General features: G+C 41.6%; 2 protein-coding genes across 2 annotated transcripts; one reads left to right on the top strand and one right to left on the bottom strand.

The window, feature by feature from the left end:
- The first annotated feature begins 275 nt into the window (after window positions 1-275).
- GRXCR2 (glutaredoxin and cysteine rich domain containing 2) lies at window positions 276-14,736 on the top strand. Its single transcript, XM_017968644.4, has 3 exons — window positions 276-900; window positions 6,747-6,974; window positions 14,283-14,736. The coding sequence occupies exons 1-3, from the start codon at window positions 565-567 to the stop codon at window positions 14,463-14,465; spliced, it is 747 nt and encodes a 248-aa protein (XP_017824133.4). The 5' UTR covers window positions 276-564; the 3' UTR covers window positions 14,466-14,736.
- On the bottom strand, window positions 7,634-13,819 carry LOC100895436 (fructose-bisphosphate aldolase A). The gene is made up of 3 exons (XM_078365729.1): window positions 13,754-13,819; window positions 12,401-12,429; window positions 7,634-8,783 (listed from the first exon to the last, which is right to left on the bottom strand). The coding sequence occupies exons 1-3, from the start codon at window positions 13,817-13,819 to the stop codon at window positions 7,853-7,855; spliced, it is 1,026 nt and encodes a 341-aa protein (XP_078221855.1). The 3' UTR covers window positions 7,634-7,852.
- Window positions 14,737-15,178: the final 442 nt, after the last annotated feature.

The following is a 15,178-nucleotide window of genomic DNA, read 5'->3' as shown; positions in this document are numbered from 1 at the left end:
ACTTAGGTGTAATAGAGCAGACAAATGATGAAGACAAATGACAAGTGGCTCTAAGCCTCACTTTCCCCTTTGTAAACCAAAGATAGTATTTTGTTTGTAGGGTTATTGTGAGGATGAAGTAAGATAATGCATGTAACAGTCTCTGGCACTTATTCAGTGCTCACTAGATTATAATTGTCATTGATAACACTAAGAAGACACTTGTTAATTAATTACCTGTTTGATCCTTATTGAATTGGTACACATTCAGTCTAAATAAACTTCTTCATCCTCAGGTTAAGAAGAGCTAGGGTTCGGGTGAAGTCATGGTGAGCTTGGGATTATGAGAAGAATCAATCTTGTCTTATGTTTCATCTACTCCATCAAACCAGAATTGCCTGCCTTTTCATGAGAGTCTATCAATATTTAATGTATGGGTGTCAGTTGCTGTAAACTGACCATACCCCAGCAACAACTTGAATTAATTATATGCAGGACGAGAGAAAATAAAATGCCTTTTTCTCAGAGGCCCAAGTTTCACTGGCTACACGGAAGACTGGAAACCACAGGGTGAACTTTCTGCTGATGGAGGACCCTGAGAAGAAGCTGAATCAGAAGAGTGATGGCAAACCCCGGAAAGTACGATTTAAAATCTCCTCCTCCTACAGCGGTCGAGTACTGAAGCAAGTCTTTGAGGATGGGCAGGAATTAGAGTCACCAAAGGAGGAATACCCTCACAGTTTTCTCCAAGAGTCCCTTGAACCAGTGGATGGTGTTTATGGGTCTGGGGAAGCCCCCAGGCCCCAGCTGTACTCCCCTAAGCTGACTGCTCAGAGGATCAGTGTGTTTAGAGAGGGTAATGCCTACACTTTGGCAGGCGGCCAGCCTCTGTTCAACGATTACAAGGCGAATGACCGAAAGGTTGGTATTGTACATGACGTCTAGGCTTTAAGGGTAGGCTTCCTAAAATGTGTTTAGAGAAACACCTAAATGGTTCAGATTTGTGTCTTGCTCACCCTTCGGTACCCAGCAGAGCTATCGGCGCACCAAATGGGAAGCTGTTATTAGACGAATATTTCTGGGGTAAAAATAACATGCTTGCTGACTACTAATTGGAAAGTGCAATGAGCATATGTAGTATTCAAATTCCATCCAAGGTAATACATTGTAATTTGATCCTTGAGTTTTTCCGGAATGTAAATTAAATAAAGGTGCAGTGGTTTTCAAGTTGTCAGACTGTGGTTTTAGACAATTATGCAGTCATTTTGTTTCCTGAAAGAGCAAAGTATTTGAAAGTGCTCATTTTACTCCATCCAATTATTCAGCTTGCAGTTTATCCACGTCTTATTTTTTACCCCTATTGCCTTCCTCCTACTGCCTGCATTGTCTATTTATTTTGCCTTTCCATTGCTCATTAGCATTAACTCTGGGTAGTTGGAGTCCTGGGAAGAGATGGTGAAATGCAAATCAGCCAGAGGAGATGTTATGTGGGGAAGAAGTTTGAGCTAATGGTTTCATTGAAATGTGTTTAATTTATGAATTTCAATTACTTCCCAGTACCATGGATAATCAAAAGCCCGTACATGGTTTTCTTTTAAGCTAGAACCTGGAAAATATTCACTGATATTCAAAAATTCATAGGAGATGTGTATATGCTGTTAGTGGGACCACATATGCCTTTTTAAAAAAGATTAAATACAAGTATATAATGTATCTGTGTTATTAATGAATAGTACAGCAGGATGTGTTCATCTTTAAAGTGTGAAAGCCAGATAATTACTCTTGAATTATTTTTATTGTGAGTTTCCTAAGGGAATAGATAATATATCTATTGCAGACAAATGTATTTTTGGCTTTACTGACCTTGGTGAAAGTATAATTATGGGCATGTTCACAATTACCAAAGATAACACTAGGTTTCTTTTTGATATTAAAGGGGGCTGAACTTAATGACCTCTTATCTTAATGGGGTGTATGTATTACAAAGTGTTATCACAAGCTATCTCTATCTGCATCTATCACGTTGGGTCTTTATCATAACCCTGGGGAGAAAGGCAAAGTATGGTCATTCCCATTTTGCAGATGAGAAAAATTGAGTGCCAAGTTGTTAAGGGATCCATTTGACACTACGGGGTCATTGGATACAGAGTCAGAATAAGAATCCAGATCTTCTTATTCCCCAAATGCTTTGCTTTAGGGTATGTTCCTTTTTTTGAGAACAATATGATTACATAATAATAATAATAGCTACCATTGGTTGAGTGCTTATTGTGTCCTAGGTACTTAGCTAATCTTGTACTTATACTATTCCTTTTTAACTGTATCTTATTTGTAAGTTTAGAATTTACGAAGTCACAGTTCATGCAAACCTTTTACAAGACCCAGTAGATAAATTTTGGGTTGCTTGATCTTCATAAGTTATGTGCAAAATTTAGCATTTATGTAAATGTATAATTTTGTTTTTCTTTTTTAGACACAGGGTCTTGCTCTGTCACCCAGGTTGGAGTGCAGTGGTACGTTCATAATGCACTGCAATCTCAAACTCCTGGGCTCAAGGGATCCTCCTGCCTCAGCCTCTCTGGTAGCTAGGACTATAGAATTTATGAATCTAGATAAATGAGTCTTCATGGCAGCATAGATCAGTTGGTTAGAACACAGTACTCTATATGTTTTAGAGGCCATGTTGAAGGTTCGATTCCTGCTTGGCCTCATTATCTCCGGTTTCTTTGTTTCCTGATCAAGTGCCCCATCCCAATCATAGCCAGCTTCTGAGAATGAAAGTGGCCAGGATGGATTCATGCAGCTCCACCCACTGGAACCACTTGTCAATGTGGTATTTATGAAAAAGAAGGAAATGAGAGCTAATGTTATGACTTTTTAACAGCAAATCCAATTGTAAAATACCTCCTAGTAAATATTGGCTATGAGACCACATTGGGTAGCAATTAAGTGCAATAATTCAAGGCAAGAGCTCTGAACTCAGATATATGTACACCATTGTTCCTAGGAGCATTATTCTCAATTGTCTAAAGATGGAAAGAACCCAAGTGTCCATAGACTGATGAATGGATAAACAAGATGTGCTATGTACACACAACACAATATTATTCAGCCTTGAAAAGGAAGGACATTGTACACATGCACAATGTGGATGACTCTTGAAGACGTTATGCTAACAAAATAAGCCAGTCACGAAAACACAAATACTATATGATTGAACTTATCTGAGGTACCTAGAGTAGTCAAAATCATAGAGACAGCAAGGAGAATGGTGGTTGGCAGGGGCTGGGCATACACGAGAAGAAGGGTTACTGTTTAATGGATACAGAGTTTCAATTTGGGAAGAAGAAAACAGTTCTGGAGATGAATGGTGGTGATGGCTTCACAGTAATGTAAATGCACTTAATGCCACTGAGCTGTACACTTAGAAAGGTTAAGATGGTAAATTCTATGATATGTACAGGTTACCATGATAATAATATATACATATATTTTTTAAAAAGGGCTTTGATGCCAGTCAAACCCGAGCTTGATGTTCAGTCCTACCCATTTACTGCGTAAGCTTGAACAAACTAGTTAACCCTGTTGACCTTCAGCATCATTGTGATATGAGGTATATCAAAGGACTTGATTAAGAGAGTTGTTATGATGGTTTTTAAAAGATAACACATAAGAAGCTCTTAGCATTGTGCCTGGCACATTTTATGTGCTTAGCAAATGTTACCCACCATTGCAATAATGAGCAGGTTCTTATCAAAGAAATGTTGAGTCTTAAATTTTATGAGGTGGGTAGAGAAAAAGGTTATAAATAATCAAAATATTTTAAGCAATTAAAACGGACTGAAGTTTATAAGGTTCAAAGAAAATGGAAGGGAAAAGGAAGGGAGGTAACATTTACTGAACACCTACTTTATAATATTGCATAATTTCATCTTTACAGGATTTCTTGGAGAGTTTTGCAGATTGGAAAAACGGAAGTTCATAAGGGTTAACTAACTTGCAAATCTCACACAGTTGTCAAATGACATTTTAATACAGGCTGAACTCAGGTCTGTCTATCTCCAAAGCCCACTGAATTTCTAGTACCCAATAAGCATTTCTGCATTTAAAAACAGAGCAGTGGGCAGGTTTAATAGTGCCTGATCAATAATCTCTAGGCATGTTGCCACAGACACCAGAGTATCGACAAGTGCTCAATCACATAGGTTGCCATTCTGTACGCCAGGAAAGGAAATGAAAAATTCTTGGCTCTGTCCTGGCCCTCTATCATGCAGGAGTGGGTGTTCCTCATTGACATTTGATGTAACCATATAATGTGAACTTTCATTACACCCAGAGAGTTTTCTTAGACACGAGGAAGAATTTGCCTATCAGGGTGACTAAAACTTAAACACATCTTAAAAGTGATTTGAGAGCCTCCATCTTTGGGGTACATTAAAAGATAAACTTGCTCACGCCTGTAATCTCAGCACTTTGGGAGGCCAAGGTGGGTGGATCACGAGGTCAGGAGTTCGAGATCAGCCTGGCCCCAACATGGCAAAACCCCGTCTCTACTAAAAATACAAAAAATTAGCCGGGCATGGTGATGCATGCCCATAATCCCAGCTACTTGGGAGGCTGAGACAGGAGAATTGCTTGAACCTGGGAGGCGGAGGTTGCAGTGAGCTGAGATTGTGCCACTGCACTCCAGCCTGGGCAACAGAGCGAGACTTCATCTAAAAAATAACAACAATAAAAACAAAACAAAAACTTGCTATCTTGGGTGTATCAGACATTGAGCAGCTCAGAAACAGGGGTCTGGAGCAGGTGATCTTAGATTAGCATATTGAGAGTTTTGTCTTGAAAAAAGTCAGCTCTAGAGATGAAAAGCTTCCTAGTAACTGAACCTTGTTGGCTATTACTGGAAGTAGAAATGGAACCTTCCAAAAGTACCACCATCCTTATCTTCTGATATTCAGAAACCGATAGTACAGAGTGTGAAATAAGAATCCAGCCTGCATAAAACAATAGGAAATGGAAGCTGCTACATGATCCCTTGAAGAAAGGAAGAGAAAATAGGGCCAGATAGGAAGCTTGTGGCTTAATAAATAATTATTGAAAACTCCATTGGCATTTCATGAAAGAGAGCCTGAATATCAAAGTCTTACTTAAGCCAGGTTTTGGCTGAATATACAAGGGCTATAAATACAAGACTGCTTAACTGCAGCATTTAAATAGATTTGGTTTATACAGTTCTGTAAGCAGGGCAGAATATTTCATGCTGAGGTATTTAGTTGTGTAGTATGATTGTGCATACACTCCCGAAGAATAGTTTTAAATAATAACAATGGCAACAATTCTCACAATCTGCATAGTATCTCCAGCTTTTGCAAATACTGTTTTATATATTTTTCATGGCACCTTCCACCCAGAGAAGTTGATATAATTAGCCTCAAGAATGAAAGTAAAAATATTTAACCACAGGAACACTGCTCAATCAGCAGAGAAGCCAACAGAGTATTGGGGATGGGTACTGAGACTTGGGTTCCTAAGCATGAACTCTTATATTACTAGGTTTGGGGATGTTAGAGGCTCCTTGAAGGAAGACTGGGCTAATTGGATGGCACTCAGGAGTCTCAGGACAGCACATATTCACCATCCAGTATGGAAGCATTTCTGTATTTTAATCACTAGCTTGTCTGTGGCGATGCCTACCAGCTGGACTTCAGTCCCTTTGCAAATGAGCAAACTGAAGTGAGAGGTTACATGACTTTCCTATATCTCACAATCACACTATGCAACTAAACACTTCAGGGCATGAAATATTCTGCCCTGCTTACAGAACTGTATAAACCAACTCTATTTAGATGCTGCAGTCAGGCAGTCTTGTATTTAAAGTAATTTCTAAACAGTTATCCTCCAGTCCTCTCTACTGCATTGTGGTATTGCCCAGGTTTATTCCTGAGCAAATAATTAAGTAACATCATGCAAGAGAACAAAAGGTATTAATAATGATGCTTTAGAAGTCTATTTATTGGCATAGATGCTTTTCATATTATATAGCTAATGAAAAAATAGGTTATGACAGAGTATATGTTATGATCCTAATTTTTTTGGGGGGGAAATACTTTTGAATAGTGTGATATAGCTGGTAAAAATATGGACTTTAGGGTGACAGACGAATTCCAATTCTAGTCACAGAGCCCTAGTAACTCTGTCACCTTAGTAAGGCATTTAACCCCACTGAGGCTCAGTCTCCTCAACTTAAAATGTGGGAATAACAGCATCTGCCTCATAGAGATGTCTGGGGAGAAACTGAGGCAGTGTTGGTAAAATGCTTAGCATGATGCCTGACACAAAGAGTGCTCAATAGGTGGCATCTACTAATATTATTACTTATGCTGATAAAAAATTGGAGAGATATTTATATAAAACAAAAATGTGTCCCTCTGTATTTATTAAACACTCATTGTACCCAGCCCTGCATTGGCTGTTGGGGGTATGCAGTACGAATAGAAGCTCTAGCCCTTGCCCTCCAGACTCTCATACTCTGAGTAGTTCAGCTTTGATTGGTCACCATCAACAGGAAGAAGGAAGCTGGCTTTCTTGGCTTTTAGAGAGAGCAAACAGACCAGGGAATGAATTGTGACTTTGGTGTCTAATGGGATCACCAGTGCTGGGTGGTAGAAGTTCCTCCTTTGCTGTTTCCTGGTATGTTGGACAGGTTCTGCAGCTCTCTACTTGGTGATTGGTAGTAAAGTTTCCATGCTCATTCTCCATTTCTCTAGCCCCTACCTATCATAGATTTTGGAAAGATAATCATCTACACTAATAACCTGAAAATCATTCGAACCCCAATGGACAAGAGAGACTTTGTGAGGAAAATTCTCCAGAAGGAAGAGGAGGCTGAGGAAGAGTCTCTGATGAGCAAAGAAGAAAGCTATGGAGGCAGCGGACAGCATGAGAGGCCTCTGGTGGAGGCGGAGAGTACATTCCCCCATAACCAGTATGCACAGGTGCGTTGGGGAGCTTGACTATCCTACTTGGAGCTGGCCCTACAGCAACGGTCTCCAAGCTGGCTTGACTGTGCACTGCTTACATAAAAGCTTTTGAATATGAATACTTAAGATATATAAATTTGAAGATATGAGGAATTTAACATTTGTTATATTTTAATGGTACACTGTTAGCAATAGCAGTTATAAGTCCATATTTCAAATACTTTAAATTTTTAATTTTTTGGCTGACTTGGTTTCAGATCTGATTAAATATTTATTGTTTTCACTGTGCAGTATGGCTTATGAACAGCTGGTTCTAGAGGTGGAAAAAATAAATCAACCCTATCTTTTCTTATGGGTTCATTTGTTCTATTATTGCTGTTATCCTTGATCCATAGTCTTCGTGAAGACATCATGTAAAGTCATAATTACATTTGGCATATTAGTTTGGCTAAAACTAAGGAGTATCATTTGTAAATCCACTAGACCAGGCACAGGTAAACTGCAATATGTTACGATGTGCTGAAAGTGAACAAATGAGTTGGACGCTACTGTCGACAGCATTTGAATGCCACTCTTACTCCAGAGTCCCTTGGGTTCCATGCTTGTCTAGTGACTGCCTGACCCAATATGGCTGTCAGTGTCCACAAGTTTATTAAAAGTTACTATAAAAATTCTTTTTTTTTTTTTTTCCCCTTAAATAGCTGTTTATTGGCAGTGTGCTGGAAAGGGCGATGGAGTTAGCATACACAGACAACACCACACACCACTGTCACAAGGGAGGCAAAAGTGTGGGCAAGCCAGCCTGGAGCCCCGGAGTAAGAGGCCCCCTCTTCAAGAGAGTGTGGGAGGGGGCGGGGCCTGGAGTGTTGGGGGCAGCCTGGGAACACCTCCGCTTAGTAGGCATGGTTAGAGATGAAGAGGGACTCGCTGGCAGCAGCCCCAGCCTGACCGCTTGGGGTGTACTTTCCTTGACAGGCGAGGCTGTTGGCCAGAGCGCGCTTGATGTACTCCTCCTGCGCTGCCTTCTTGTTTTCCTTCTTCCCACCCCAGGCCTTCAGGGCAGAGGCCTGCAGGGCTCGGCCGTAGGAGAAGGTCAGGGCCCAGGGCTTCAGCAGGGGGCACTTGTTGATGGCATTGAGGTTGATGGATGCCTCCTCCTCACTCTGGCCTCCAGAAAGGAAGGTGATGCCAGGGACAGCAGGGGGAACCGTGCGGCGCAGCGCTGTGACAGTCGCCATGGCAATCTCCTCATGAGAAAACTTCTGAGTGCAGGCGTGGCCTGGGGTAACCATGTTGGGCTTCAGCAAGGTGCCTTCCAGGTAGATGTGGTGGTCGCTCAGAGCCTTGTAGACAGCAGCCAGCACCTTCTCAGTCACATACTGACAGCGCTTCAAGTCATGGTCCCCATCAGGGAGGATTTCAGGCTCCACGATGGGCACAATGCCATTCTGCTGACAGATGCTGGCATAACGGGCCAGGACGTTGGCATTTTCCATGATGGCAAGGGCTGAGGGGGTATGCTCCCCAATCTTCAGCACACAACGCCACTTGGCGAAGTCAGCGCCATCCTTCTTGTACTGGGCACAGCGCTCAGACAGCCCATCCAGCCCTTGGGTGGTGGTCTCACCATTTGTCCCTGCCAGGGGGACCACGCCCTTGTCTACCTTGATGCCCACAACACCGCCCTTGGATTTGATAACTTGGGGGAAGGGACGCCCATCATCCGCCTTCTGGTAGAGTGTCTCCTGGAAGAGGATGACACCCCCGATGCAGGGGTTCACCCGAAAAATTCTTTTAAAAATATAATAAAGTTTAATATCTTGCCTAATTTTAGATTAAAAGTAAATATAAATAGTTCCAATGTTTTCCTCTCATATGCCTTAGAAGCGTGCACACACCACCTTGGAAACCATTGCTCAGATATGCTCAGACCAGGAGCAGTAGGGCTGATATTCAATAATTCACAGTGTGAGGTTGGGGGTGGAGGAAGCAATTCTCTTGGGACTCGATATTCTCTGTGAGATTCACTTTAACTTCCTGGGATTGCTATGGAAAAATGGGTCAGGGGCTTTCTGGAACTTGAGTGATTTCTCCACTCTGGGAGGGTTCAGATGATAAGAAGGTCATGACTGGGTTTTGAGTGAGGGCCTTAGACAAGAGGCACCAAAGGCTCCTTCTTATCTCTTTTGTTCCATATCACAAATCTATCTACTTCTACACAACTTCTCTAAAATATACCTTTTTCTTTCTTCCTTTCTACCTCTTCTTCCCTTCTCCTAGGCACGAGCAACCAGGACTCTACCAAAAGGTTCTGAAAGTTCTGTTCACATCCATTCACATCTCTTTCCAACCAGCCCTCACACTCTAAAAGATATTTTTAAATGTAATCTGATTAGGTCACCCTGTATTAGTCCACTTTCACACTGCTATATAGATACTACCTGAGACTGGGTAATTTATAAACAAAGGAGGTTTAATTGACATAGTTACAAATGGCTAGGGAGGCCTCAGGAAACTTACAATCATGGTGGAAGGTGAAGGGGAAGCAAGCCACGTCTTACGTGGCAGTAGGGGAGAGAAAGAGAGACAGGGAGCCTGAGGAAGAGCCATGCTTTAAAATCACCAGCTCTGGTGAGACCTCACTTATCATTATGAGAACAGCATGAGGAAACTTCCCCCATGATCCAATCACCTTCCACCAGGCCCCCCCACTGGACACATAGAGATTACAATTCAGGATGAGATTTGGATGGGGACACAGAGCCAAACCATATGCATCACTCCCTCTAAGCTTTCAGCATGTTTTCATTGCTTGGGATAAAACCCCAAACTCGTTACTTGTTCTAGAAACCTCTGCTGGCCCCTCTAGCATCATCTCTTACACATCTCTTCTCATGCTCTTGCCCCAGACACACTGCCCATCTCCCCATCTCCCCATCTCCATCCCTCATATATTATTTTCTCTTTCCTACTAGAGGCAAATCCCCTCTGCCTGGAATGTCCTTAGACTCCCCACCATCTTGCCTTCAGCTTCTGAGATCTCAGAGGAGACATCACTCCCTCAGAGGGATCTTCCCTGGCTTCCATGAGGAAAAATTCCTCTAGGATTGACCTGTCAGGGCACCTTACACTCCTCCTGACAGTTGCAATCTTACTTTAATTTGTGTGATTATTTGGTTGGTGTTTGCTCTTCCCAATTAGGTCTCCATGAGGGCAGGCCTGGCCATGTTTATGTTGGGTGCAACATTGTAGTTCCAGTATCAGAAAAATAGAGCCTGGCATATAGCAAGTAATCAGTGAATATTAGTTAAATGTTTGTGGAAAGAATACTGGAATTTGAGACCGAAGTGCCAGCTGGTAAGAAGTCTTTGGCCATTATCTTCTTTCATCTTCTATGCAGAACTATTACAAACCTAGCCTGCACCAGGTGTGGCGGCTCATGCCTGTAATCCCAGGCGGAGGAGGGAGGATCCCTTGAGCCCAGGAGTTTGAGACTAGCCTGAGCAACATAATGAGATCTGTCTTTACAAAAAATTAAGGGGGGGAAAAAAAAAGAACCTAACCTGGCAGCAGGCAGATGACTGAACATGGTGACCCAAAGCTATGTAATTCTTTAATTCTATTACCTATCATACTATATTGTAAGTTGCAGGAGCATATATTTTCAGAAGACAGTGGAAATGATAAAAAGCAGGTCATACTGCAGGCCTGAGTGAAAAAAGCAAAAGTAAGCCTGATATGACAATTACCTTTAAATTGAATTTGGAGAGATCTGTGTTTTTTAGCTGTAATGCTGTAAACTAGGACAGAGGTGTGCAACAGAAGTTTGCTGGGAAAGGTTATACTTCACTTGTCTATCCTTTAAACTCTGTTTTAAATTGCTATTTGTTTGCCCAATCCCTCATGCAGCAAATGCTCAGACAAGTTTTATTCTAAAAGAGAAGGTCAAAGAACATCAAGGAGCCCCTTCTGACCAAGAGCCTCTTTGTTGTGTTAGATGGAGTGGGGCAGCAGTGAGAATCTAATGAAAGAGCAAGGCAAGGCTGAAAGCCAGGCCAGGATTGAGCCTCTGTATTAACTATCAAAGAAGAGGAGAGGAATAATTGAATTGAGCCACAGCAAAAGGTGGAAAGGGAAAAATTGGGCTTTGTGCTCAGTGGATTTGAGGCCATGAATTGTCTGGGCTTCTTTATGCTTTATGTGATCTCACTTTGAGATAATAGTAATAATCATCTCATCATAAGCATAATCATAATCATAATAGCTGCCATTTATTGAGGGCTCACAATAGCCAGGCACCGTGATCAATGCTCCATGAAATAGTTCATTTAACTCTTACAAGAACCCTGTGAGGTAGATATTATTAACAGTCACATTCTGCAGCTAGGGAAACTGAGGCTCAGAGAGGTTAAGTAACTTGCCAGAGGTCACTAGAGCCAATAGTCAAATATAGGTCCATCTGTTGATCAGTCTCATGACCATGAACACCCTATTATGCAGTCTCGATCGGTGTTGGTTACCATCTTCAGTGCTACACAAGCCTTGAAGTCTGCAATAAACGATCAGGCCCCTCTTGGTCAGGGAGCTAGTAAGAGGTGGATTGGTGGGTACTGTTGGGTTCTAGAACCTAAACTGTGCTGTGCAATTATGTTCTGTATCCTACTAAATATTTTCTGAGAATAATTTAAAGAAACAGAGAAAGAAAGAAAGAGGCTTATATTATACAAGTCTTGTATAGAGTGGTGCTCCTTAAATACTTGCTGAATTAGCTGAATCATTAAAAAGAAGGTAAGTGGTTGAAGAGAGTGGTAACCCAGCATAAGAATGGAAACTCCAGCAAAACTTCAAATAATGTAGAGCACTCTAGAACCATATGACATTAGATATAATTTGATGGAAGACTTGTTCTTATTCTCTATAGCAGTCTTACTAGGTCATTTCATTAATCTTTCAATATCTGATCTGGCATTTTATGCAAATGAATTTTTGGATCACATGTATAGCATTATGGTAGGATTTTACTGTACTTTCTCTGGCAGTGTGGACTTATATTATTAAAATCTCACTGCTATGAAGTACAAAACATAAAACCTAATGGATTTGACAGGAAATGAATCATGGCAATTAGCTTTAAGAATATTTTGGCAAATATCTTTATTTTAAATACTTTAAGAGAAGAAAACAAACTATTCATTGTTAATATTAATTAACATATGGCAGCAATCAACAAAATATTAACAAAAGGGTGCATACACATTATTTGAGTTTTTGTCAGTTGGGTAATGACTTCTATTCCTTAAATCTAGAATACATAAAGTTTAGTACCTTCGTAGGGACTTTGCAGCATGATGGAGCTATTTTCAAAACTTATGCCTTCCTTTTCAGAGATTATTTTTATTCTTAGGTTATAAAACAAAGCTGTATGAGTTGGGTAGAGCTACCCAGTGGACTCCTGTTGCCTTCTTGGTCCCTAGAATTTAAGAACAGGAAGTGTTCTCCAGATAGCATTGTTCATTTGTCTCCAGAAGTCAGCTTAGCAGTTTATTCATTTGGCACAAACATTGTGCCAGGCACTGCACTAGATGTTTGGGAAGAGACAATGAAATGGTACAAGTCCAGAGAGCTCCCTGTCTAATCAACAGAAACTTTCATTGGAGTATGGGATACCTGTTATGCCAGGGGTAGTACAAGTGGCCATGGGGGTGGTGGGACTCCTGGTCTAGAGGTGTGGGTGGGCAAGGCTTGAGGAAGAGCTGCTAAGCTGACTTCTGGGGACAGGAAGGAGTTGGCTGGGTTGGGAGTGGGGAAAGGTCCATGGAGACCAAGTGCAGAGAGGCCCATGAACTAGATCTTGATGAAAGAAGTGACAAAAATTTTAAATCAGCCTAAGGAACTGGATTTTATCCTGAGGTTTTATCTGGAGGGCAGGTGTTCATTAAAAAGCTTTCCTGAGTGCTCTCTATGTGGCAATCACTACTGCAGGCAACTTAATGGGCTTGGCATCAGTGAGGAGAACATATCACAAGACAAGAGGCATGGGTCCACACTGAGTTCATGCCAGAGTCAGTGGGCAGTTGGACTAGGACTGTGGTTGTGGGATGAAGAAAGCAGGATGGATTTGAGATTTTCAGAAGCTGAAATGGACAAGACTCGGTACTGGATTCACCAGGTTTTAATCTAGTATTTCCCCTTATTTCTGGAACTGTTCATAGCCTATAAGGAATACCAAGATCACCAGTTTCCTTAAGATATCTGAGGGGAGAGCAAGACAATACCCAAAGAATATTTTCTGAAGAGTGGGAGTCAAGAGTTGGAGATTTGTTAGCAAGGCTTAGAAGTGAACTAACTTTTATGGCGAACCTATGATTTGATAGATAATATTGCATTACATATATTCTCTCATTTAATGTTCCAGCTACTCAGAAGGGTAAGCATTATTATTCACATCCTATAAGTAAAGGAACAGATTGGGAGAGGCTAAGGGAACTTTTTAAGTTGCACAGTTGCTGGCAGATAATAGCCTCACTCCTACTCTATTAACTCCAAAGCACAGAGCTCTTACTCACTGGGCCTTAGCTCCCAAAGAGAATAAAGATGTAAGCACTGCAAGCATTCAGAGTTAAGCTTTGAAGGATTGTAACATTTATTGATTCACTGATTTTTCCACTCAGTCTCTCGGTCACACAAAACAGCCTTTCTTGAGCACTTACTGTGGACAACTACAATAAGGAGCTGTGTACATAGACGTTAGGAGCGTCAGTTCTGGTGCTCTAATCCCTGGGATGAAAACCTACCTCTTCCTCTTCCAAGCTGTGTGTGTGACCATTGGCAAACGACTTGTTGGTATCGCATTTTCCCATCTGAACACAAGGATGATAATACTTACACTATCTCACCGGGATATTGTGAGGATGAGATGGATGATATATAGGAAGCTCTTAGAACTGCACCTGGCACCTATCAGGCATGCGACAAGGTTCACTCGTAGTATTTGGCAATGAGAAAAATAAAGTCCTTGCCTTTTATGGAGCTTACAGAAGAAAAGGCCAGAGATAGTGAGAAAGGCAATGAAGATCACGAAGTCTTGGAATGCAAAGTGTGGTGGCAGGGGATGCTGTCTTAGAGATGTCCACCAGGGGAATCCTCTCTGATAAAATTGCTGTGACTATTTTGGGTCCCAGCCGATTCTCTCACTGTCATTCGTGGGAAGCATTTTCCTCTATTCTGGCCCAGCCTTTCTAGAAGACTGGTGCTGTTTTGACCTGCATGTGAACAATGGACTTGAACTGCTGCTCTAACTAAACCCTAACCTGTCTCTTGCAGGAAGGGGATCTTCCCGAGGACAGCTGTTTTCACTGCCGAGGATCGGGCAGTGCCACCTGCTCTCTGTGCCACGGCAGCAAGTTCTCAATGCTGGCCAACAGATTTAAGGAGTCCTATCGGGCCCTGAGGTGCCCTGCCTGCAATGAGAATGGCCTACAGCCTTGCCATATTTGCAATCAATAGCCTGTGGCTTTTGCATGTCCACAGTTACCTTACCCTCCCTAAAGTTATTTCTAATAAACTATCCTCTTCTCCTCCTCCTGCCTCTCCCAGCAAGGAGGCCACAGTGGCTGCAGTCACTCCCACTGCTGGCAAAACTCAATTATCTGATGACATTTTGTGAGGTTGGTAACATCTCTGTGTGGGTCTAAGTGGCAGGGGCATTTTCAAATTAGAGTTTGCTTTGAAACTGGTTCTAAAATTATCCTTCCAGGATGATGTGAGTGTATCTCACTTGACTTAGCTCAGTTTTCTCCTTGCTTCAGTGAAGAAATATATGTACACTTCAAGCAGGTTGGGGGTTATTTTGCAAAATTATGTGGTGAAAAAGGAATAAAAAAGGCAGGTTTCTGATGAACCGAATTATTGTCGCTTATAATGCATCTCAAATGATTATTGGTCAAATTGAGTTTCTGATTAAGCAGACGAGGAAGGGGACAGCCAATGATGAACCACCTAGCAGGCCACGGCAAGCAAAACAGGATGCTCATTCTGGAGACAGGCCAAGGAGCCTTCCCTTTCAAAGACCTAAACCTCTCCTGTGTGGTATGCTTGGATATTTATGCAGACAGTGAGCAATACTATTTATTAAGTCAAGATGAGATAAGACATTTTCACGTGCCTCTAACTACTGAGGTTATAAGCCAAGTCACAACTATTTACGATAAATTTGGTGC

This window comes from Callithrix jacchus, chromosome 2 (genome assembly GCF_049354715.1).
Source record: "Callithrix jacchus isolate 240 chromosome 2, calJac240_pri, whole genome shotgun sequence".
NCBI classification, from domain to species: domain Eukaryota; kingdom Metazoa; phylum Chordata; class Mammalia; order Primates; family Cebidae; genus Callithrix; species Callithrix jacchus.
Note: the sequence above shows the minus strand (reverse complement) of the source record. Positions and strands in the feature narration are given on the sequence as shown.

Coding starts and splice junctions, on each gene's coding strand:
- LOC100895436 (XM_078365729.1), bottom strand. CDS start 13,819: ATGGGAAAATGCGATACCAACAAGTCGTTTGCCAATGGTCACACACAC. Junction 12,430..13,753: donor ACAGCTTGGAAGAGGAAGAG/GTAGGTTTTCAT, acceptor CTTAAATTCTAG/GGACCAAGAAGGCAACAGGA. Junction 8,784..12,400: donor AGGCAACAGGAGTCCACTGG/GTAGCTCTACCC, acceptor ATCTAAAATTAG/GCAAGATATTAAACTTTATT.
- GRXCR2 (XM_017968644.4), top strand. CDS start 565: ATGGAGGACCCTGAGAAGAAGCTGAATCAGAAGAGTGATGGCAAACCC. Junction 901..6,746: donor ACAAGGCGAATGACCGAAAG/GTTGGTATTGTA, acceptor CCATTTCTCTAG/CCCCTACCTATCATAGATTT. Junction 6,975..14,282: donor CCCATAACCAGTATGCACAG/GTGCGTTGGGGA, acceptor TGTCTCTTGCAG/GAAGGGGATCTTCCCGAGGA.